This window comes from Neofelis nebulosa, chromosome 17, assembly GCF_028018385.1.
Source record: "Neofelis nebulosa isolate mNeoNeb1 chromosome 17, mNeoNeb1.pri, whole genome shotgun sequence".
Lineage (NCBI taxonomy): Eukaryota > Metazoa > Chordata > Mammalia > Carnivora > Felidae > Neofelis > Neofelis nebulosa.
In genome coordinates this window covers 43198400-43221848 of record NC_080798.1, presented here as the reverse complement: position 1 = coordinate 43221848, position 23449 = coordinate 43198400, and the positions used below count along the sequence as shown (strand labels likewise).

General features: G+C 48.9%; 1 protein-coding gene across 8 annotated transcripts in view; it reads right to left on the bottom strand.

Annotated features, from left to right (window-relative positions):
• Positions 1-4877: 4877 nt before the first annotated feature.
• SLC9A5 (solute carrier family 9 member A5) overlaps positions 4878-23449 on the bottom strand; it is a 27142-nt gene continuing 8570 nt past the window's right edge. For 2 of the 8 annotated variants that reach the window (XM_058708958.1, XM_058708951.1), the window contains exons 2-17: positions 20909-21211; positions 18997-19160; positions 18728-18806; positions 18280-18457; positions 17486-17706; positions 17068-17270; positions 16756-16845; positions 16591-16661; positions 15737-15866; positions 15179-15270; positions 14890-15016; positions 13420-13467; positions 10885-11055; positions 10291-10360; positions 9478-9612; positions 4878-6327 (exon numbers count right to left, since the gene is read on the bottom strand). In XM_058708958.1, the coding sequence (XP_058564941.1) occupies positions 5855-6327; positions 9478-9612; positions 10291-10360; positions 10885-11055; positions 13420-13467; positions 14890-15016; positions 15179-15270; positions 15737-15866; positions 16591-16661; positions 16756-16845; positions 17068-17270; positions 17486-17706; positions 18280-18457; positions 18728-18806; positions 18997-19160; positions 20909-21211 (2555 nt within the window). In that variant the 3' untranslated portion in view covers positions 4878-5854. The remainder of the gene's footprint in view (positions 6328-9477; positions 9613-10290; positions 10361-10884; positions 11056-13419; positions 13468-14889; positions 15017-15178; positions 15271-15736; positions 15867-16590; positions 16662-16755; positions 16846-17067; positions 17271-17485; positions 17707-18279; positions 18458-18727; positions 18807-18996; positions 19161-20908; positions 21212-23449) is intronic. The other 6 variants (XM_058708954.1, XM_058708952.1, XM_058708955.1 and 3 more) reach the window with 6 other exon arrangements.

Genomic DNA, 23449 nt, shown 5'->3' with positions numbered 1-23449 from the left:
AAAGGGCCCCTCCTTTGCAGTCCTCAATCTTCTGCCCAGGCCCAGGCCCCAAGACACAGGTTTGTATGATTCCAAGACCAGATGGGGGACTGCTGTCTGGGCTGGAGGGAGGATGGGGGCAGGGAGGCCTCTGGGGTAGGAACTACCCAGGCCTGCCAGAATCCACCAGGCCCAGACCCTCCACTCTGGTGCATTCCTGTCACTTTCACCTACACCCCCTCTCCACAAAGTCCAGCCAAGGAGGCTGGGACTGGGGTCAGGGTCCTGGAGCCAGAGATCGTAACCCAGGCCTGCTCTTGCACTTACCTTTTGGGTGAGCTCCAGCAACTCAGTTCTCTTTAAGCCTTACTTGCCTGTAAAAAAAGAAAGTCATTCCTTTTTTTCCCCCTGGGGTTGCCACAAGGACTTGGAAAGACCCTCCCATATGTCAATGTCCACTGGCTGCCAGCATTTGGGCTATATTCATGCCCTCCCCATCATTTCACCCTCAGTCAGGGGATCCTGAACTGGTGAAAGTTACCTAGAGACTTTACCTGTGAGATCCCTCCCAGCTCAGAGGTATGAGGTCCCTTTAGGGCATGTGTGCCTGGCCTGACACTCCCCAAAATTTTGGGAAGATTGTAAGAAGGTAGGCTATGTGGCCAGAAGAACACACTGTGCCCACAACATGCTCTGGCCCTTGGTTCCTGGGAGGGGAGGGGGCAGTGGGTACAATGACTTCCTTGGCTCTAAAGCATGAGCCTGGAAGTTGCCGGAGGAGCAAACCAGAGTGTCAGAAGCAGGCACGGTGGGAACAGCATCCTGCCCGCCCCATCCTAGCTGCCACATCAGCCCCCAAAGTCCAGATTCTCAGACCAGGTTCCTAGGAGCCTTCTTCATGAGCTGATCTGGCTGCCAGAGGAGCTTTGGAATTGTCCTGCTCCATCCCCAGCTCCCAGCCGGGTCCTCTGGTCCCATCCTCCTAGAGCTTTAGTGAGCATCAGGACCAACCTTGGCTCCCTCCCCAACTGTCCCAGGGCCGCCCCATTGAGTCATTGCCTCCTGCTCCCTCCCTCTCCTTCTGTTGCCCACTGTCTGCCCACCTCCAGCTACCAGCCAGGCCTCCTAAGAGCCCTAAGAGCTGGGGAGACCTGCTGGCAGGCACACATACCCCTTCAATACCAGAAGCAGGTAAGAGTCCCCAAGCCACAGGCCATAGCTGACCCCAGCACTGCTGGGCACAGGCAGACAGATCGAGGGTCAGGGTCAGGCCTTAGTTTATTCACTCCACAATACAATGTGCATTGTAGCTACATGAAAATAGTGTTGTCACTTCTGTACTTCCAGCACTTAACATATGGCCTGGCATAGAACAAATGCTTAGGGGCACCTGAGAGTGGTCACGTTACTCCTGTCCCCATGAGGCTCCCTATCCTTGAGCCAGATGTAAGCCAGAGTCACAAATAGATTCAGAGGCTCAGTCTGAAAAGGAAACAGAAAAGGCAGAGAGCTGCAGGATGCACAGTCCTAGGATGGCAAAGATATAGATAGAAATGGGGACATACTGAGGCCTAGAGGGGAACACTGGGGGCTGGACCTGGAACAAGCCCAGGCTGCTGACCACAGGAGGCTGTATGGGCTGAGTTTGCAGGACTGAGCAGTGACTCATGGGGCCCATCTCTGTGGCTCTGCTGGCAACAAAAACTACTCACAACAGCTTTTTCCACTGAGATCATAAAATAGGGTTGGACCTCCCTCTCTTGCCCCTTCCCCAGCCTTCCCTCAGCCTCCCATTCCTTGCCAACATGAATCAATCAAAAACAGGAGAGGGGCTATGGGCCTAGTGATAAGAGACCCAAAGTCATTGCCCTCACTCCATCCCAAAACTTGCACACTCTCTTAAGTACTGCCCTAGATAGCAAGGGTGACAATATCCCCAAACCTTCCAGATCTCTCTCACTTTGGGCCAAAATAAACTCCAAACTGGCCTGAAAAACTCATCTGACCACAAATCTTGTCTGTTTCCTCTACCTGGAAAGCCCATGCCCATCTCCCCTGGTCAAAATCCTTCTTCCTTCAAGGTCTGGATGCAGCTCAGGGTGCCCTGAAGGCCATGTCTGCCATCTTGCCCAGTTAGGTGGTGAATCGCAGACAAGCCCCTGACTTGCTCACTCTCCTACATCCCAGGTGCCTGCCTCTCCCTGGCTGTGTTCACCTGCTTTCTCCCCCTCTATCTCTGACTAACTCTGTCTTCCTGGCTGTCCCACCATCCTAGTTACCCAGCACCAAGCCAGGAGCCGCCTGCACCCTCTCACCTACACTTTTGGTAGTGTGATTGTGTGAATTTGACTTCTACTACGTTTCTAATCTAGAAATTCTCAAAGGATGTGGTCTCTGTTGTCTCCCTTGAAGGGAGCTGATTAAGATTACAGATTTCTGAGGGGTACCTGGGTGGCTCAGTCAGTTGAGCATCCGACTCTTAATTTCAGCTCAGGTCATGACCTCACAGTTTGTAGGTTCAAGCCCTGCATTGGGCTCTGTGCTGATGGTGCAGATCCTGCTTGGGAATCTGTCTCCCTCTCTCTCTGTCCCTCCCCCGCTTCTGCATGCATGCTCTCAAAATAAATAAACTTAAAAAAAAAAAGATTACAGATTTCTGGGTCTGCATAGCCTTGCTGAGTCAGAACCTTAGGGCAGGCCCAGGAATCTGCATGTTTGACAGATTCTCAGTGATTGTGATTCTAAAGTCTGAGAATGGCTGGCTGCCCTCTCCAGCCTCTTCATGTCCCCAGGCTGCTTGAACAGATACAGGCCTCCCATCCCCAGCCTTCTTTTCTACCAGTCCATCCTCCACCTGGGGTTTCATTCATTCCATCTGATACCAATTGCGTTTGAGCTCCCAAAAGCACATTACTGCCCACACCACACTCCAGATCACAATTCTCCCAGACCAACTTTCTGCCACCTCCAAAACCCAGCAGTGTCACCCCTCAAGCCTTTGTGTCCCTGGCTGGTCTCTCCAGAGTACAACACCCACTGCTCCTAGCTTTTTGCCATGTGTGCTCTGGGCATCCTTTGTTTATGCTGTTCTACCTGGAATGCACCCACCCCACTTTGCCTATATTGTCTGAATCCCTACACACACTCTCACCCACACTAGCTCCTCCCAAAGCCTTCTCAAATCTCCTCGGGGCCCCACAGCACTTTCCTTGCTCCTTGCCTTGCGATATAAGACCTGTAGTGGCATGGGGTGCCCAGATGGCTCAAAATACTTCTTGGGGTACCTGGGTGGCTGTTGGCTGATTTCAGCTCAGATCATGATCTCATTGTTTGTGAGATGGAGCTTTGCATCGGGCTCTGTGCTGGCAGCATAGAGCCTGCTTGAGATTCTCTCTCCTTTTCTCTCTGCCCCTCCTGAGCATGTTCTCTCAAAATAAACTTAAAAAAGACCTGTAATGGCAAACACTTATGATCCCTTACTGTGGGCCATGCTGTGTACTAGATTCTTATTTTGTCATTTCATCCTGACAGCAAACTTATAACTGTTATTCTGTCTTAGAGATAAGGACACTGAGGCTCACAGAGTATATGTAGCATGCCTAAGCTGACATAACTGGTAAGTGACAGTGGACTGTTTAACTACCAGGCCCTATCACTGCCAAGTATAAACAATGTGAGGGCAAAGCTCAAGTCACTCCTCCTCCCATTTTCCCATTCATAACACAGAAAAAGTAAATGCTTGTTGACTAAATATGTAACCTTCACAGCATCCAGAGTCCTTCAGATCTATAGAAACAGAAAGTAGGTTAGTGATTACCTAGGGCTGTGCAGTAGGGGATGAGGAGTGGTTGCCAATAGGCACAGGGTTTTCTGGGGATAATTAAAATGTTCCAAACTTAGATTGTGATGAGGGTTGCGCAACTCGTAAATATATTAAAAACCACCAATCTGTATATTTTAAATGGGTGAGTTCTGTAGTATATTATATACCATATGTTATATATGTTTTTTATATATAGCATATGTTATATCTCAATATAGTCAGACATTTTCTTTTTTTTTTTTTTTTTTTTTTTTTTTTTTTTTTTTTTTTAACAATTTTTTAATTTTTTTTTCAACGTTTTTTATTTATTTTTGGGACAGAGAGAGACAGAGCATGAACGGGGGAGGGGCAGAGAGAGAGGGAGACACAGAATCGGAAACAGGCTCCAGGCTCCGAGCCATCAGCCCGGAGCCTGACGCGGGGCTCGAACTCACGGACCGCGAGATCGTGACCTGGCTGAAGTCGGACGCTGAACCGACTGCGCCACCCAGGCGCCCCTAGTCAGACATTTTCTTAAAAGTTCTTCAGACACAGTGGAAATTAAATTTGGGACTGATATTACCTAAGGGTCTCCTTTCTGTTCCTAGATGTTTCTGGACCCCACACTACCTAATTTGTAGTGTAAACTCATAGAGTAACCACCTCCCTGGATATTGGCCTCCCATCTGCCATGTGCAGAGTATTTCTGTTTATTTGTCCTACACCTGCCTCCAGGTTTTCAAGGAAGGCTTATCTGGTCCCAGTATGTAGTGGCTGCATCTTTGGGTACCTGGGGATCTATCTTCTGGGGTCTCTTTCCCTGCTGGTCTCCCCATTTTCTGTGACCCTGTGCCCATACAGTGATCCCTGGACTACTACTGCAGGCCCCCTGCTCAGGGGACCATATTGGGAAGGGAGGAAGGAGAAAGGAAGAGGGCCAGCACGCCTAACAGTCCTTCCCAGGATCCCCCTCCATGCTCTATCCTAGAAGCCCCAAGGCAGGCAGTTGCAAGTTTCTGCTTCCCTCACTAGATACCCCAGTTGCTCCCACCCCCACCCCTAGAGCCACCCCCCCCCCATGGACACAGGACACCCATCCATCTGAGAGATATTTAATGTGTCTCAGGTTCAAGATACAAGACACAAAGCAGGTACTAACCCCAGGAAAGTTACCTGCCACCCAGTCAGCCCCCTTATTACTTCAGCCAGGCATCCCAGCCCCCAGAGCAGTGGAGTGGTGGCCCTGGAATACCTGGCTTCTTTCCTATTTGGGGAATGTCAAGGTGGTAGTGTCCCAGAGGCCACTATCTCCCCTCCTTAGAAAATATAGACCCAGGGATCTGAAAGTTCCAGACTTGGATGCAGAGCAGCCTATCTTCAGAGTGACCCCTGCCAAGAAACAGCCCTGATCTGAAGCGAGGCCCAGCCCTGTGGCCTTGATCCTGTAAAAGAAAGAACTATGGCCCCAATAAATGTCAGCAAAGTGTAGGAGATAAAGCAAGAATTGGACACAGATTCCCACTGCCCCTCAAAAATTGGCTATAGGTAGCTGACCCAACAGGTAACAAAGCCTAAGGTTGAGACCTGCTCCACCTCCCACCCCAGTGCCTCTGAGGACCAGCCCCTCAAGGAGCCTCATTGTCAGGGTGCTGTCCTTGAGCTGGTGCTGGGGTGAGTGAAGGGCAAGAAAGGCCAGCATTAGCTGTGGAATGATGCCCTGCTTTGGGGGCAGGAACAGCTGCCTAGAGTGACTCCCGGGGGGTCCACTGGGAAAAGAGCATCAGCTTCCCAAGTGGGTGGGCCTAGCTCCTAGAAGCTCTGGACTGGGTCTTTAGCCAGGGTAAGGGCCTTAGTGAAAGGGAAGATGGCAGGAATTAGGAGCGGGGAGGGTAGTGAAAGTGCCCCTGTGAGGACCAGCCCAACACCCTTCTGAACTGCCACAAGGAAGCCCAGTTGCTAGTTCAGGCTCCTCTGGCCCCCTGTCAGGCTAAGTGGGCTCCTCTGCCTCTGCCTATTGCCCAGGGAAGACTTCCCATGGGGGATCCAGCCTCCTACTCCTCCTTGAGTCTTGGGCTACAGCCGGCTACCTTTGTTGAACTGGATGCACCAGTGGGAGTTGGCTGTGCCTGGACTAAGATGGGTGCGGTCCTCATATCCCATGAGGGGCTGTAGCTCCTGCTGCTGGGGGATGTCAGCGCTGCTTTCACTGCGAGAGCGGCCAGCTTTGGCTAGGCTTGGGGGAAAGGCGAAGCTAGGGCGTGGATCATACGGCAGGTTGAAAGGGTGCTGAGGCTCTTCGGCAGCCGGTGGGCAAGGAGGCAAGCGGGTCACAGTTGGGGCTTGGGTACAGGGTGGGGATGCCAGGCTCTCCAGGGATGAGATGCTTTGGTTCCAGCCTGTCTGCATGTCCACAGGCACAATCTTGGTGGTTTCCGAGGACACGTAGACTGCCAGATCTCCCTGCCCACTCTTCCAGGGTAGCTCCTTCTCTGCACAGGTTGGGGAGGGGGGGATGATGCGTGGGCTTGGGCACACCTCAAGGCTCCCTAGGGACAGAGAATACACACGAACTCATTAGTAACACATTGGAATCCTTCTCAAGTATAACTGCATTTTCATAAATAAATTCATTCCACATTTGCCCTATTACATCCATTTGTGTAATTAGTTGATGAATGCCTTGCCGAGGGAAAGCACTACAGCTGGTTTTGCTCTCATGGTATCCTCAGCACCTAGAACAGGCCTAGGCACATAGTAGTTGCTTGGCAAATACTGACTAAACAAATGAAAATAACTAAAGCAAGAGAAAGCAAGAGCCAGGCAGGAAAAAAGCCCATCTGCGATCAGCCCTCACCGACTTGCAGCACTGGCATAAGAAACCATATCCTGCCAGGCCCATCCCAGAGGAGACAGCAGTGAGGGTGAGGAATATCTCAAGGCTCTACACCAAAGGCTTTGGTGCTGGACACCCTGCCTGAGCACCCATAACAGCCCTTTGGTGGGACAGAGCCCAGGAGTGTGAGCTCATGCAAACCCAATAGTAGGCTAACACTGTGCCACAAAGGGGACCTGAGCCAGGAGTCCCAGGACTGCTGGCAGCCAGGATGGAAGACTGGGCCACTGCATGGCAGGAATTTGGAGGTTCTGAAAGAGGAAACCTGGGAAAGAGAAACCCCTGGACACCTACCGCCCCCTGCTCTCTAAGTCAAGCACGATGCCTTGCGTATAACAGGTGCACATACATACCTGCTCATTGATAAAGTCCTGAGCAGTCAAGTACAGTATGAAATGTATTGATGCTGTGATTGGAAGTAAAACTACCTCTCTTAAAAGATCTGGAATATTACATTTTCACAACAACGACCAAACTAAAACAGCAAAAGAATTCAGTCTTCACCTTTGGAGGATGCTTCACTGGTTTGAAAACCGATTAGTGAAAGGAATAAAATCAAGCATTATCTATTCCAGTATGAACTGTACCTCAAAGTAACAAAGTCATTGACGAGAAGTTTTTTTAATAGAAGAATTGCTAGTAACGCAGACGAAAAAACAATGTAGAATATGACCACTGTACCACCCTGGATGAAATGTTGGATCTAGCAATGATCATCAGTGACTGCTAAGACTGGTGAAACACTGATGGCGAACTTCATAATGGACGGGGCTAACATCTGAACCTAACGATCAATATTAACCTCACAAAAGAGAAACAGTGACATGGGATGTGTTTCCTGATGTGATACAAACTACACCATCGCTACCTCTCAAGTAAGTATTCTTACCAAAACATCTAAACTGAAATCTGATCTAGATTTAATTGCTGGTTTAAAGGAAATATAAGGCATGGTGGAACATATTAAATGATGCTTTGGGGATGCAATCAGCAAAATCCAGACAAGGAAAGACTGTGGGACAAATAACCAGATTATTTCAATAAATACATTGGAGGGACACCTGGGTGGCTCATCAGTTGAGCATCTGACTCTTGATTTTGGCTCAGGTCATGATCTCACAGTTGTGGGACCAATCCCTGTGATGGGGTCTGTGCTGTAATGCGGAGCCTGTCTGGGATTCTGCCTCTCCCTTTCTCTCTCTCTGCCTCTCCACTGCTCACGTGCGTGCATATTGTCTCTCTCAAAATAAATAAATAAATAAATAAATAAATAAATAAATAAATAAATATTTTTTAAGAAGAGCTTTTAGGGGCGCCTGGGTGGCGCAGTCGGTTAAGCGTCCGACTTCAGCCAGGTCACGATCTCGCGGTCCGTGAGTTCGAGCCCCGTGTCAGGCTCTGGGCTGATGGCTCAGAGCCTGGAGCCTGTTTCCGATTCTGTGTCTCCCTCTCTCTCTGCCCCTCCCCCGTTCATGCTCTGTCTCTCTCTGTCCCAAAAATAAATAAAAAAAAAAAAAAAAAAAAAAGAAGAGCTTTTAAAAAGGTAATAATGAATAAATACATTGGAAGGGGAAAAAGGAGGTATGGGGACCTGTAAATCAGGGCTTTTCAACCTTGACACCACTGACAAGATGGAACACAGATACTTTGTTGTAGGGCTGTCCTGTGTATCACAGGGTATGTAGCAGCATCCCTGGCTTCTACCCACTACATGCAAGTGCACCTCTTCAGCTGTGGCAACCAAAAATGTCTCCAGATATTGCCAGATGTCCCCTGTGGGCAAAATCACTCCACTACCACCCCCTTGAGAACCACTGCTGTAGGTTAAAAGAGACTTATCAACCAAATGTCATGTGAGGGCCTTATCTGGATTTTTATTTTAACAAACCTACTGTAAAAAAAAGAATATTAAGACAATCAGGGAAATTTGAACACTGGATATTTGACGACAGGGACTTTAGATACAATAATAGTACTGCAGTTGTATTTTTTAAGAAGAATCCCTATCTTTTAAAGATGCATGCTTAAGTATTTATTGACAAGGTGATATATTTGAGATTTGCTTCAAAAGAACCCAGTGAAGAGAGGGGCATAGGTGAGGGGAGAGATGAAATAAGATTGGTTAGGAGTAGGTAATTATTGAAGCAGGGTAATAGGCAGTTAACTTTATGATTCTGTCTATTATCTATTTTATTATTTTCTATAAGAAGACATTTTAAAATGACACCTGAGGATGCTGGAGCCAACTAGCAATGATATGAGTAAGTTAGGTCTCCACATATGGAAACATGTGTGTATTGTTTTTTATCTGCTGTAATGCCATTTTGATGAATTCAGGCTCCTCCCCCAGGTCAGGCGGCCACTTTCACCAGGTGCTCTCTACCTGAGGGCAGGTGTGCTGAGCATGAGTCACAACAGAGCCTGGTGTTAGGTTTGCTTGTCACCTCATATTCCTAGCTAGACTGTAAAGGGAGGCAATGAGGCAGTGAAAAAGGTGTAGGTTTTGGGAGTCAGATGGGTCAGGTTCAAATTCCAGTTCTGCTGTGGGTTGCTGGACAAATCCTAAGTCCCTTTTTTCTCTACGAACTCAGTTTCCCCACCTTGGTTATTGTGAGGATTGAATTAGATCAGGTATGTCAGATTTCTGATATAAAGGAGATGCTCAGGAAATGCTGGTTGGTAAAGAAATGAGTAGGAAAAGGGAGTTGTCTGGAGGAAAGGCCATGCGTGAAGAGGGAAGAAGGCAGCTGCACAGCTCCTGCTTGCCCCAGGTGGGGGTGGGGGGCTGGGAGGAAGCCATTACCTGAGACCTTGACCTCTTGGAGAACCTCACTGGTGGCCCGAGCCACAAAGATGATCCCCTCGTCGTCCTCCTTCTCTGTCTCCGAACTGTCACTCTCTTCCTCCTCCTCAGACTCCACAGTTAAGATCACAGCAGCTGGACAGGGACAAGAGCTGAGTGGGGGTGGCCAGCCCAGCAGCTGCCTCTTGGTACTGCATGACGCCAAACCAGCTCTCTGTCCACCCAGGCAGAGCCCACGGCTGGCAGAGCCTCCCCACCTTATCCTCTGGCTCTTTCAGCACTGGACTAGTGGGTTGGGGCTGAAAAGGAAGCTAAGTGGGGCTACAGAGCCCTAGGAGGCCACCAGAGACAGCAGAGTCCTCAGAGGAAGCCAGGAAGGAAGTCATACTTTCTAGCTCCTCCATCATCTTCTCTCAGCCCTGAAGCCCCAACATCAACTGAAAACATGAGCATCAGGAGAGCCGGAAGACCCATCAATGCTCAGCTCATCCAAAAAACTCCTGGTTTTGTAGGCAGGACACTGGGCCCCATGGGTGACCCATCCTTCAAGCTCCCCCCTTCTCCATGACACCTTCTCCCTGTCCTTAAGGCCTCTAACCTGTATTTATCTACTAGATACCTCCTGTCACAAATTAAGAACTGCTTAGAACATGTCCAGCTTTGAAATCAGGTAAGCCCAAGAGGTCCCTGACGGAAGGAGTCTCAGTCCATGGCACTGAATGTAGCACAGAGGAGATCCTCCAGGTTTTGGCTGATGGGCCTCTGCCCCCCACCCCATCCTCAGCCCCACCCCCACCCCCACTCCCTGCTTGCCTGTGTCCTGAACGCTCAGGTTTCGAAGAGGTTTCCCATTTGTGGCCTCAGTGTTAGCTAAACCATCCTTCTGAGGACCAAGAAAAAAAAACCCTAAGTCTCTGGCCCTGGCTCAAAATCCCAACCCTGTTGTCTGGTAGGGTCTTCCTGACACAGTTGGGGAGGGAATCTATATCAATCCCAGTGGTTCCATCAGCCCTTGGCCCCCCCAGCCAACTGTAGAGTCTAAGTAACCTATGCCCCAGCAAGGGCTCTGGATGCCTCAGCCTGGGCTGAATTAGGCACTCTTGGAGCACCCCCTCCCCCTGACTTCAGGAACCTGCCTTTCTCATGCTGGGTCACTTCTGGTAGGAGGTCCTGCTGCCTCCCAGGATGTGACCGCAAAGCAAGATGCAGATCTCCCTCAAAAGGGCTCACCTTACCCTTCTGGGACTCTAGGAAGATACAAAAGGGAACCCAAACTATTGCAGCCACCAAGACCCTGAGGGTTAACCAACTAGGGGTTCCCCTGGGCTGGATTCCAATACTTGAGAGCTCAAAACTATGTGCCATCAGCCTCCAGCCCCAAACAGAAGTCCCAGAGAAAGCACATGCCTTCTTGCGACTGGTCTTGCGAGGTCGTGGCTTGCTCTTGGTGAAGCAGATGTTGTGCTTGGTGGACTTAAAGGACTCCAGCCGCCGTTTCATGTTCTGCTGGAAGACCTCCTTGTCCTGCCGTTCCTGCGCATCCTCTGAGATGAAGTGGCGGCTGCAGCTGGCTTTGTACTGGCAATGACAGGCCCACCCTGCCATGAGGCCAGGAGCCTTGGCCTCCCACAGGAGACCAGGCCATAGCACCATGTGCACGATAGACCCTCCCAGCCCCATTTTTCCAGAACTAGCCATGGATTAAAAAAACAAAAAGTACAAAAGGAACCCAGCCAGACACTCTGCATTCTCAATTCACTGGGGGAATAACTTCCCTTTATCACTGAACCTATCCCCCCAAATCTGGCTGTCCCCATCCTCCACACTACCCTTCCCCAATTTTCTCTGATATGAAGTAACAAGAGGCAGGGGACCCTGTATCTTGTCCCTTCGGGCTGCAATGAGACTGTGGGGGACATTTCCTTCTTTGCCCTTCCATTTAAGGAGCCTGGTCCCTGTGCCTGGCCCACACACCCCTATCCAGCTATATAGGATTCTCCCTCTACGAGAAACTCTCCAGCCAGCCATTTCTGCAACAACCTTGGACTTCCAGAACTATCTCTCCTGACACCCTGGACTCTTTTGATCCCAAAAGCCACCTGCACCCAATTTAGGACCACTCCCATCCTCTATTCCTTCCCACTCTTTCTCACAAAGACCAAGCCCATTACATACCGACCTAGACTGCCAAAAAGAAGTACTGCCATCTGGTCCAAATCACCTTATCTGGGCTCACCTCCCTAGCACGACCCTTTCTTACAACTTGTATTTTCTGCTGCCCCAATCCAGTTCTAAGAGCTCCCTTCAAGTTTTCCATCTGCCTTCCCCCACCTAATCACCGAGAGGGATCCCTCTTTGCTGGGGGTGCAGGAATCCAGCTCCCTCACAGGCGTACCCTGAACCCTGGCCTCCACTTTGCTCAGCCCATTCCTCCCTGCCTCCATCAGCTCCCTGCTCCCTCCCATTTCCTGGCCCTCCAGCACCTTCATTCCTTCTCTCATCATGCCAACCAGCCCAACACCCTGCTTTTAAGCATGCCCCTGGCCCATTCTCCCCTGAAGAAAGCCTTTTCATTAAGGCCACTGCTTCCCTTTTGCTGCCAAACTTTTATACTTTGATTCTGATATTTTCCCTTATACCCATTACTTTCTTAAATACCAGAAATACAACTCCAGGGTCCACAAGTCCACGGTGCTTTCTCCCTGGTCACCAATGCCATGGCATCATCTCTGGTTAGGCACTGCCTGACTTCTGTGCAGCATCCAGCCGTCCTTCTGGCCCAGGCCTCCAAGACACTATCTGCTACTGCGCATCTCCTCTCCTTCACTGGTTCCCATTCCTTTTCTCCCATGTGCATTTCTCACAGTGTTATCCTTGGCCTTCCTGTCTCACCTCCAAAAGCTCTCTGCAGTGAACTCTCCATTCCCCCAGCTTCAGCTAGCCCAGTCACAGACATCATGCAGCCATCACACCAGCTGCATGAATCACCTGGGCGATTTATTAGGGCCATAGATTCTTAGTCCCATTCCACACTACAAAATCAGTATCTCCAGGAGGTAAATCCAGGAATATGTAGTCTAGCAAGCTCCCCCAAGGGATTCTGATGTTTCCAGGTGAGGAAATCTCTGACAATAAAAACTGTTTATGTTTATTTCCAGCCCTTATCTCTGAAACTATAATCTCATATTTGTAACTCCATACTAAACAATCTGTCTCTCTCTCTCGGATAACATTTCTGTGAAGAACATGAAGAATTATGGATTGTGTTATGGTATAACTAAATGGATTCAGAACTAGTTGAGTAACCATACCCAAAAATGCTTGATCCATGTCAGTCTAGAGGAAAGTCTTTAGTAGCATGCCACAGGGCTCTGTCCTCAGCTCTATCCTATTCAACTTTTTATGTTGATTTGGGTAAATATAAAGTTAACAGGCTTAGCAAATTTTCACATGATGTGAATCTGAACAGATATTTGGTGCCAAACATGGGATCCAAACGATGCACTGATGGGCTAAATCAAATAAAATGACATTTAACGGGGATAAGCACAGTCTTACTCCAGTTTTGCTTTGTTTTGTTTTGTTTTGTTTTCTAATTGATTACATAAGAACTGGTTGAACTGCACCCATTGACCAATCTTATGCACACACATCCATAGACAACCAATCGTTATATACAACCTGATGTGATACAATACGTAATACAAAGCACACCTACTGAATGTTCCTGAATCTGACCAGGCCTCTAGATTTAAGTACCAGGAAATACAGGGGATGGAGGAACATGTTAAACATCGCCACTGGAATATAATTAGCAAAATCTACAAAATGGGAAATTCCCTGAGACAAAGTATCCAGTTTTTTCAATAAATAAATAGCAAGTGGGAGAAAAGGAAAAGGAAGTATTAGAGATTTTTTTCTTTAATAAAGAGAAATATTTACCAAATGCAAAATGTGGGCTTTATTTGGATCCTGATTTAAACAAACCACCTGGAAAAAAGATGATTATGAATACTGACTGGATATTTCATGTGAGAAGAAATTATTGTTATTTGTTATAAGCGATAATCACACTACTATTTTATACATACATTGTATACGTAGACTTCTTGCCACATAGAGATACATATTGAAATATTTAGAGGTGATATGCTATGTCTGGAGTTTGCTTTAAGATAAAAAAGTGTGGATGGGATGAGGTAGAGGTACAGAATGTAACAAGATCAACCATGCATTGATAATTAGGGGAGCTGAGTAATGCATAAATCAGTTATTTTATTCTGTCTAGTTTTGTGAGTGAGATGTGCCTTAAGAAAAAAGTAAACAAAATGAAACAAAACCCCCCACAGGTTGGATGAGACAGAGTCGAATAGCCATTAACTGAGGAAGACATGGGAGTATGCCTGATTGTAAGGACATTTTGGGGCCTCAGAGTGGTAAGACAAAGCTGGAGGGATTCAGAACATCGGGAAGAGACTTGCAAGTTCTAGAACTAAAAAGGTAAGAAAGCCTCTATGCCCTGCTGTGGTCAACCAGATCTAGAGCAGCATTCAGGGCCTTGTTTCTTATGACCAGAGAAGACATAGGGAGACAAGGGAAAGGGGATGCTGGCCTGAGGGCAAGAAGGACTGTGTGAAAAGGAACTGTCTTGAAACCTTTGAAGGCTTATTCTGCAGAGCTGCAGAGAGTCAAATTATAACCCATGCCAGCAAGTTAAAGGAAGCCAGTTCTGTCTCAACCGTAGAAACAATCTTGACTGTTAAAACTGCCAGGAATGGTAACAGCTGCCTTCCCATTTCTGAAAAGTTCAAGGTAATGGCATGCTGCCCCCTTGTGGGGTTGCAACAGATTCCTTCCTGAATGGGTTGGACCATTCCAGCCTGAGCTTCCTGACCTGCATTAGACTAACACTACCTACAAGAGATGTCTGCCTTCCCCATACTAAGCTGGTCCCACAGGTTTCCTCAGCACTTCTGCTTCTGCCTGTGACCCCATCAAGCCTTCTGTAGTCCATCCCCTCCTCTCCCCCTCAAGACAACCACTCAATCCTATGTGCTCCTCTCCTTTACCACCACCCAACTCTGATCCAGTGTTTCACTCCAGCCTCCCAACTGGCTCTCCCAGCCTCGCACCTCACCCCTCCAATTTGGTCTATGCTCTGCTACCAGAAGAAGATATCTTTAAACAATGCTTATATCAGCCCAACCCTTTCCAAAAAAAAAAAAAAAAAAAAAAAAAAGCTAAATGTTATTACAAGATAATGCCCATGCTCTTCCACTGGGCACTTATAGCTCTTCACTAGCTGGTGCCAATTGCCTCTTGAGCCTGCAGTCATGGTCTCCCCAGACCACTCCCCCAACTGCCCCCCACCTCCACTCCCCTTTGGAACTCTTACACCCTCCCTGCTCTCACCCTGCGGCGTGGCTTGTAGAGGCCTCCACAGAGCAGATGGTGCATCACAGCATCCTCACGGTCCCGGCCGCTGCGCACTGTGTCAATCACCTGCAGATCCAGACACACTCCACTGCCACTCTCCCTCCTGCAGGAAGCAGGGAACATGTGTGCTAAGGAGGGGCCAGGAGGCACAGGCCAGGGGAAGGGCAAAAAGCAAAAGTGCCCACAAATCTTTCCCAGAAGGGATGCAGAGAGAGGGCCCAAGAGAGAGGAGCTTGAGGAATTGGAGGGGGGTTCAAGGACTTACAACAGGTTCGTGACAGATGTCTCTGCCATAGAATTGCGGCTGGGCATAGAGGGCAGAGTGAGACCTGTGGAGGACAAGATATGGCCACCCTGCTGGGGCCAAGACAGAGGTCAGAAAGCAAGCAGATTGAGGGTACCCCAGACAGTCAAAGGGTAATAAAAAGAACAAGAGTTAACACTTATTCTGTTCTTTTGATCATCTAGGTACTATGCTATGCACTTTACATATTGAATTCACAAAATTCTGTGACATATGTATTCTTATTCCTGCTTTCTTACAACAGAGGAAACAGGCTGAGAGAGGATAAGGGACTTAACCAAGGTCACAAGTCTGTAAGTGATAAGACTTGAACTGCATCTGCTGACTCTAGAGTCTAGCTGTTTCTCAACTTTCTCTACTCCTTGCCAGACTCTGAATTCAGCATCAGGTCAGGCTGGTTTCTGCAGGTGCCACTTTACCAGTCTGCTAGGAATTCCCAACTCCCCGCTCAGGTCCTACCTGCTTGTCACTCCTTCCTGCCCTGCTCTGCTGGCTACCCACCACTGGCTGCTGGCCCACCTGGTCCACGAAGCTGATGGCATCCCGGATGTTGAGTCGATAGTACACATCCCAGATCTGGTCCCGGATGCGGTAGGCTGACCGTCGCATCAGCAGCTGACTCAGGTACTTCTTGTCAAACTGTTCCCACCTACAGAAGATGTCAGGCCCAGGCCTGAGTCCCATCCCCAAGGCCCAGCTGGCTGGCCCTTCCTCAGATGAGGTAGGGGCACTGCCAGCATCAGCCTGGCTCTCTTGGTATAGGCCTCTCAGCCAGGGAGAATATTGAAGCTAGTCCCCGCCCTTATGGAACTTACAGCATTATAGGAAAGCCTGACATTAAATTGAAGTTATTACAAATAACCAGAATTGCAACAATAATAAGAACTACAAAGGATAATTATAGAGTATGATAGGGATTCGTCCTAGTCAGCGAGGCCAGGGAATGCCTCCCTAGGGACTTGATGCCTATAGTGAGATCTGAAGGAGAAACAGTGGTTAAGAAGGTGAGAAGGTGAGAAAATGTTCTAATACACAGAATATGTGCAAAGGTCCCAATGGCAGGGTAGGGGAGCACAATGAGTCCTGAGGTTCTAAACCAGGGTCCATGTAATTAGCAGGCAGACAGTCAAGGACAGAGCACAGCATGATGAGGCTGGAGTCTGGAAGGTGCCAGACCACACAGGGCCAGGCAGGCCTCACTGCGAAGACTTGTCTTATCCTGAGAGTACTGGGATGCCACTGAAAGGGCTTCTGGCAGAGGTCACCCAGCCCAAGCCTGGCTGTGTCCCTTCTCAGAAGTGTGGCACATCCCCAGTGCTGCCCTGGCTGGTGGGTCTGCTGCTGCTGAAGGAGCCTTGGGGGAGCTCCCTCACCTGTCCCTCCAGTAGTGATAGCCATGGTGCCCCACAACGTCCTCCACTGCAGCCAGAATGTGGTCAAAAGTCTAGAAGGGGGGTGGGTAGGGGGACTGGATCAGGACTCTGCTTAAAATAGAAGGAAGAGAGGTATAGGTGGAGGGATGGGGTTCTGGTACCCACGTGCTCATGCAGCTCCTGGTTCAGGGTGGGTTTGTGATGCTCACTCCTCTTCACCTTCAGCCACTTGACCAGTGGCTTGATGGTTAAGCCCTATGGACAGGCAGCAGGTGAGCCCTGCCCTATCCAGTTCCCTGCCTTTCTCTCCCCATAATTAGGCCTCAGCTTCAGTACCTCCACCTCACTGCACTCAAGGTCTGAGAAGTCAGGCCCCTGTATCCCCCAATAGAAAGAGGAGCCCCTGTCCCAAAGGCTCCATGCCTCCCCCAGGGCCTGTTGGACCTTCTCCCTACCCAGCCTCATGGGCTCTCCCACCTGCACAATGACTGTGAAGAAGACCACCACAATAGTGGTGGCCACAAAGTAGTCCTTGGCAGGGACCTTGGTCTTGTCCAGTAGGATGACGAGAGCGAAGGCCACAGCCCCACGCAGGCCCCCATAGGACATCACCACCTGGTCAATCTTGTCCAGAGGGACCAGCCGGAACTGATTCAGCACCCACGTCTGCAGGACTACGCCTACAGCAGGAGGGAGGCCAGTGGGAGCAGGGCTTTGGTAGTGGAGGACCCAGGAGTGGATGGTACCAAGTATCTGGGCTAAGGTCTGACAGGGGCTAGGAAGGATGAACAATAGTGGGGAGGCTTAGGAATTGACAAAGATATGGACTCAGACTAGGAGATGAGCTGGGGCAGGGCAGGAAGTAGAGTGGGAAAGCAGAGGGTGCTGACAATACCGAGGGCTCGGAAGAACAGGATGAAGAAGAGGGTGCCCAGCACCAGCCCAGAATCCCAGGCCCACTTAGAAGAGTCCACAGCCGAGATGCCAAGCAGCATGAAGATGACTGTCTCAGCACAGCTGGCTAGAGTCTTCATTGTGTATTTGACAGCTGTGCGTGACTTATGGGAGATGTTGGCCTCCACGTACTTCTTACAGCCTAGGCCACACATAGTCACCCTGGAAGAGGAATTGACAGATAGGACAAGTAAGGAGGGGTTGCAGAAGCACAGCCTCTGGGGTTCAAGTGTGCTGCAGGAGGGGTGTTGCCCATCACAGGATGTCAGACCATCAGGGCTGAAGCCCAAGGAGGCATGGAGACAGTCTCAGAACAACTAGTGGGGGTCTTAGGATAAGGGTCCAAGTCTCCAAGTTCCCATTCAGTGCCTCCTGGAGAGGAAGGTGGGAGAAACATGCTCTGACTAGCATCCTTTCTAGGCACCTTTTGCAGTACTGTAGCCACTAGAGCCAGTGGCACCAGGCCTTGAGATCCACTTCTAGCTCAGCCTATACCCCAGGGAGCACTTCAGGAAGAGGAAGACTAGGTTCTGCAGTGCCCAGGGCAATTCTAGAGGTAGATCCTGAAATATGACGTGAGGTTTACTGTCTTCCCAGGGGAATTTGAGGCTCCCACTACCACAAGGGCGCAGAGAAACCTATTGCCTCCTTAGGGTCTTGCTTCTGTCCATGTGAGGGGCAACCATCTCCAATGCCCCCTCCCAGCTGCCTGCATGCAGGGCCCCCAGGACTCACGCAAGAATAGCAGAGAGAGAGGCCATTTCAGCAGTGAGGTAGGCTGCATAGGCGAGGAGGAAGACCAGCAGCGGCTCGATGATGCGGACCCGCTTGGTGAAGCGTGTGGTCAGGGCCAGGAGGAAGGCAAAGACTAAGCCCACGGCTGCCCCGCCCAGACTGACCACAAACAGGGAGGCTGGGGGAGGAGTGGGTTGTCAGCGTGACCCCTGGCCTGGACCCCACCCGGGCGGATAAGACTGCTGCCTGGCAGGGAGTAGAGGACAATGCCCACTGTACTCCCAGGGGTCAGGATCCCAGAGCCAGGATCCCAGGAAAGCCCCTCCTTCTCAGGTTCTCAGGACCCCATTTCTCTATAGAGGAGAATGAGGCAACCCAACAGCCTCCTCTGTCCTGATGCAGTAGGGGGCAGGACTCAGCAACCCAGCCAAAGCGGGGAAATACTGACCGACTCCTTTCAGGTAGTCAGTGGCCTGCACATTGGCAGAGCCCATCTCCACAAAGGAGTTGCAGACCTTGTACAGCACCTGAGTGAGAAGATGAGAGTCAGGAGAAAGGAGGGAGAAGGTTCAACTGGGACTACTGGGAGAGGGTGAAATCTGAGGTTGTATTTCTTACCCAGGGAACCCAGGGAAGGGTCTGAGCATGCTCAGACACCCAAATAGTCAGAGCATGGCAACAGGGGTCAGGGAATGGCAGCCAGCTGAGCACTCTCACCACGGTGACAGCATCATTGAGCAGGGACTCGCCAAAGACGATGATAAAGAGAGTGTCGTTGACATGCACCTCCTCAAAGACAGCCAGCACAGCCACAGGGTCCACCGCTGAGATGAGGCTCCCAAATAGCAGAAAGTCCAGCAAGCTGGCCTGCACTCGAGGGGCTTTTGAGGGATAGATGGGGGACAGCAGTTGGCAAGGTATCCAGTTTCCCACAGCATTCCCTGTGACAAGCCCTGGCTCCACCCCCACTGTGGAAACAAGGATACCCAGAGAGGACTTGGGATGGTGAACACAGCATCAGCCCGCAGGTCAGGACACTTGAGCCTAGGGCCTGGCTTTGCCACTTACCAGCTCTGTGATGTTGGTGCTGTCACTGTCACATGACTTCTCTTAAGCCATGCCTCCTCATCTGCCTACCTCACGAGATTGCTGCAAAATCAACCCAGGAGATGGCTAAGAAAGCTCTACATAACCTGAAAAGTTAAGGTGGCACTGACAATAAAATCTGCAGCTACAGTAATAAGAACCACCAGCAGGTGGAAATTGGCTGCTGACTGGCTTTATTAGGGAGATAGTGCTTTCTCCCACCCTTGTGGTTCTCAGCCTAAAGGATATGACACTCACAATACTCAGCAGAAGGGGTAGGGGCTGTCGATCTGTGAGGGCTAAGTATGGTAGGAAAAGCACCCACCGTTGGGAGATCTTGAACATGTCATAGAATCTCTGTTAGCCTGTTTCCTCATGTATATATTGTGAATAATAACAGTATCTACCTCAAAAAGTCCTTTATTTAGCCAGAGTCTAACACAAAGTAAGTACCTAATAGATATTACCTATTGTTAGGATTATTATTATTACTATTATTGGTACTATTATTATGGTCTGATGTCCTCCCTTCCCTTCCTGCCCCAAAGAGTTCACTCACCCATTAGGAAAACCAGGTAGGAGGCCTCAAGTAGAAATTGCAAACCTCTCTTTGTACCTTGGAAGAAGTCTGAATTATCAACATTCGGAGTTGAATGGATTTTGGTGCAGGAAATGAGGAAGAAGGGAGCAGGAAAGGCAGTCTGAGGGCAAAGAACCTCAGTAAAACAGACCTCTCCTGCTAACCTTTATCAAATGAGTTTAAGGGCCTCTATTTCTTCATCTATTAAATGGGACAAATTATACCCCAATAGAGTAGCTATAAAGAGTCCATGTGATAAGTAAAGATATAATATCCAGGGTAATGTATTGCATTCTGTGGATGTATAATATGGATTTATCAAAAATAATAAAGGCACCTGGCTGGCTCAATCAGAAGAGCATGTGACTCTTGATCTCAGGGTTGTGAGTTTGAGCCCCATGCTGGGTGTAGAGATTACTTTTAAAAAAATGTAAAGGGGTGTCTGGCTGGCTCAGTCAGAAAAGCATGCAACCCTTGATCTTGGGGTTGTACGTTCAAGCCCCACATTGCATATAGAGATTACTTAAAACTAAAATCTTAAAAAATTATTATAATAAATAAATAGATCTTAATAAAAAAAATAATAATAACAGAAAACCACCCTAATGTGGCCTGGGCAGAGCCAGGATGGCTGGCCCTCGCAGGAATGGTGAATTGTGCCTCAAGGGAGCAAGGCTGGCAAATGGCAGTGTGGTAACAGAGGGCAGGAGGCAGCAGTAGTAATACAGGCTTCCCAGCCTCAGCAGCCCACACACAGCTGGGAGCCAGGCCTCTGCTCAGCTGTCATGCTGCAGAAGCCCAGACTCAACTGGCAGAGACCTAAATGAAGGCTGTAGGCCCATCTGGAGTATTGCCTTGCACTCCAGGTGGGAGGGACCTAAGAACTCTCAGGGCATGGCTCTTGCCAATATGGGATCTCCAGAGGTGGAGAAGGGGGTTGGTCCAGGTTCTAGGGTCACTCACCCACAAGTCCAGCCTGCTGCAGGCCCCAGAGGGCAGCACCTGTTGTGAAGGCATTCCAGAGTGTGCCCACCACAGCATAGGTGAGGATGGCACCCAAATTATCAAAGAACAGCCGGCTAGGCATGAAATAGCCTGAGTCCAGCACAATAGGAGGCAGCAGGAAGAGGAAGAACGTGCCTGGCTCCAGCTGGTACTCAGCTTTCTTGGCCACAGCCAAGACAATGCCTCCAAGCACCAGTCCCAGCAAAATCAGCAGGCAGCTCTCAGGGACCAGTGATGTCACCTTCCGAGACAAGTGAAACACTACAATGCAAGAAGAGGGCAGGATGCATCAGCTTATTGTACACACACACACACACACACACACACACATACACACACGTGCGCACAACACATATACACTGGCCTATCACCTCCCACTCTTAGAAGGTTATCCAAGGTCAGGAACCCTGACCCTGAGACCAAGGAAAGAGAAAAGAAATGCAGGACTACTAGAATCTCCAACCTCCATGCCCATAAACCCTCCACTGCAGCTAGAGTTGTCTGTTTCTTGGTGTTCCTGTCATGGTAACCTAGGCCTTTGCTTGCTATTTCCATTTCTGGCAATGCCCCCTCCTCTCTACTCTCATCCTCAGGGCATCTCACCTTTCTCTGATCTCCCTTATCCGTAACCATTATTTGAGCCTCAGCAAATGTTATTTGGTATATTTCTGTGTATAACATAGCTGTAAAAATCAGGGCCTCTAGATCCAGGCTGCCTGGGTTTGAAGACTACCTCCTCTATTTACTAGTTCTGTGACCTCAGAGCACATAACTTCATCTCTCTTTCAGTTTTCTCATCAGCAAAATAGGAATAAAAACAGTAGTGATCTCATAGGATTGTTGTGATGTTTAAATAAAGCAATCTACTCAATAGCACTTAGCCCAATGCTTTATCGTAATCACTCAATAAATGTTACCTAATATATTATTGAGTCCTGCCTCCCTAACTAGACCATAATGCATATTATACCTCCTAACAGCACTGTAGACCTCCTAGCCCAATGTGCTTTTCATTACAATGCCTCAACTAAGGAAACAGTAGTTGAAAAACATTGGGTTTAGCGGTAAGACGATCCCTCATTCTTCAGGCTCTGTAGCTTTCTAATTGTATGATCACAAACTAATTTACCTGAACTTCAATCTCTTCTCCTATAATATGAGAAAACTACCTATTACACAAGGTGGGTATAAAATGATACAGTGTGAATGTGCCCACCAGGATATCACACATATAGTAGGTTCTCAACAAATATTAATTAAAAATGACTCTGAGGAAGGGACACCTGGCCAGTTGAGTAGGTGGAGCATGTGACTCTTAATCTTGGGGTTGTAAGTTCAAGTTGGGTACAGAGATTACTTAAAAATAAAAAATCTTTAGGGGTGTCTTGGTGGCTCGTTTGGGCAGCCAACTTCGGCTCAAGTCATGATCTCACAGCTCGTGGGTTCGAGCCCCACGGTGGGCTCTGTTCTGACAGCTCGTAGCCTGGAGCCTGCTTCGGATTCTGTGTCTCCCTCTCTCTCTACCCCTCCTCCGCTCGCACTCTGTCTCTGTCTCAAAGGTAAATAAACATTAAAAATAATTTTTTAATAAAAAATCTTAAAAAAATTACCGGGGGAAAATAATGACAGACTTGTCCCCCAGGAAAAGAAGACGAAGCATGTAATGGGTTTCTAGCACTATCGCCACTCCTACCTTTCCCCACTAAAATAAGTCATTTTGTCTCTCCCTTGGGCCCTGAGATCTCAAGTGAACAACTCTCCCCATACTTGGAGTGGCAGGTAGTGAAGAAGCCTCCATGTTAGCCTATGTGAGACCCAATGCCAAGACAGTGCCCTTTGGAAGTCGTATCCAAAGGGCTTCAGGCAGTTCCTGGTACATAGTGGGATCTATATAAATATTTGTTGAATAAAAAGGAAAACAAAAGAAAACAAACCTTCTAGTAATAAAGCTGAGGGAAGGTATTCCAATCTCTCCCCTCCTCTGTGAGGTTTTTTGTTTTTTGTGGTGTGTGTGTGTGTGTGTGTGTGTGTGTGTGTGTGTGTGTGGCTGTTGAAGAGGCTATCTTTGCCTACCCCCAGAGGAGTTGGCATCCAATTATGGGGGAAACTACAGTCATTACTATAAACCCTAAATAAGACAAGAACTTTCCTACAACCCATAGATCCTCAGTAAACCCAATTCTTGGTTCCCAAATCTGAGGCTTCTCCCACCTTGCTCTCACTGCTGACAGACCCTAAGGCAAATTCAGTCATAGATCTGCCCATACACATCCCTCCCTACTTTTAGTTTCCCTCTCCTCTCCTTCAGGGACTCTATTCCATCCTCACCTCCACAGCATGCATCAGCCCCCACAATGCAATCCAAAACCCATCACCAAAGTCTGCTCTCAGGCAGAAGTAGGCTCCCTGAAGGCATTTCAGCCCCCACTTTCCATTATTAATGGGCTGACAGAACAGAGTGGAAAGTTCTTCTGTCCCTGCCCAGCAACTCCTCCCCAC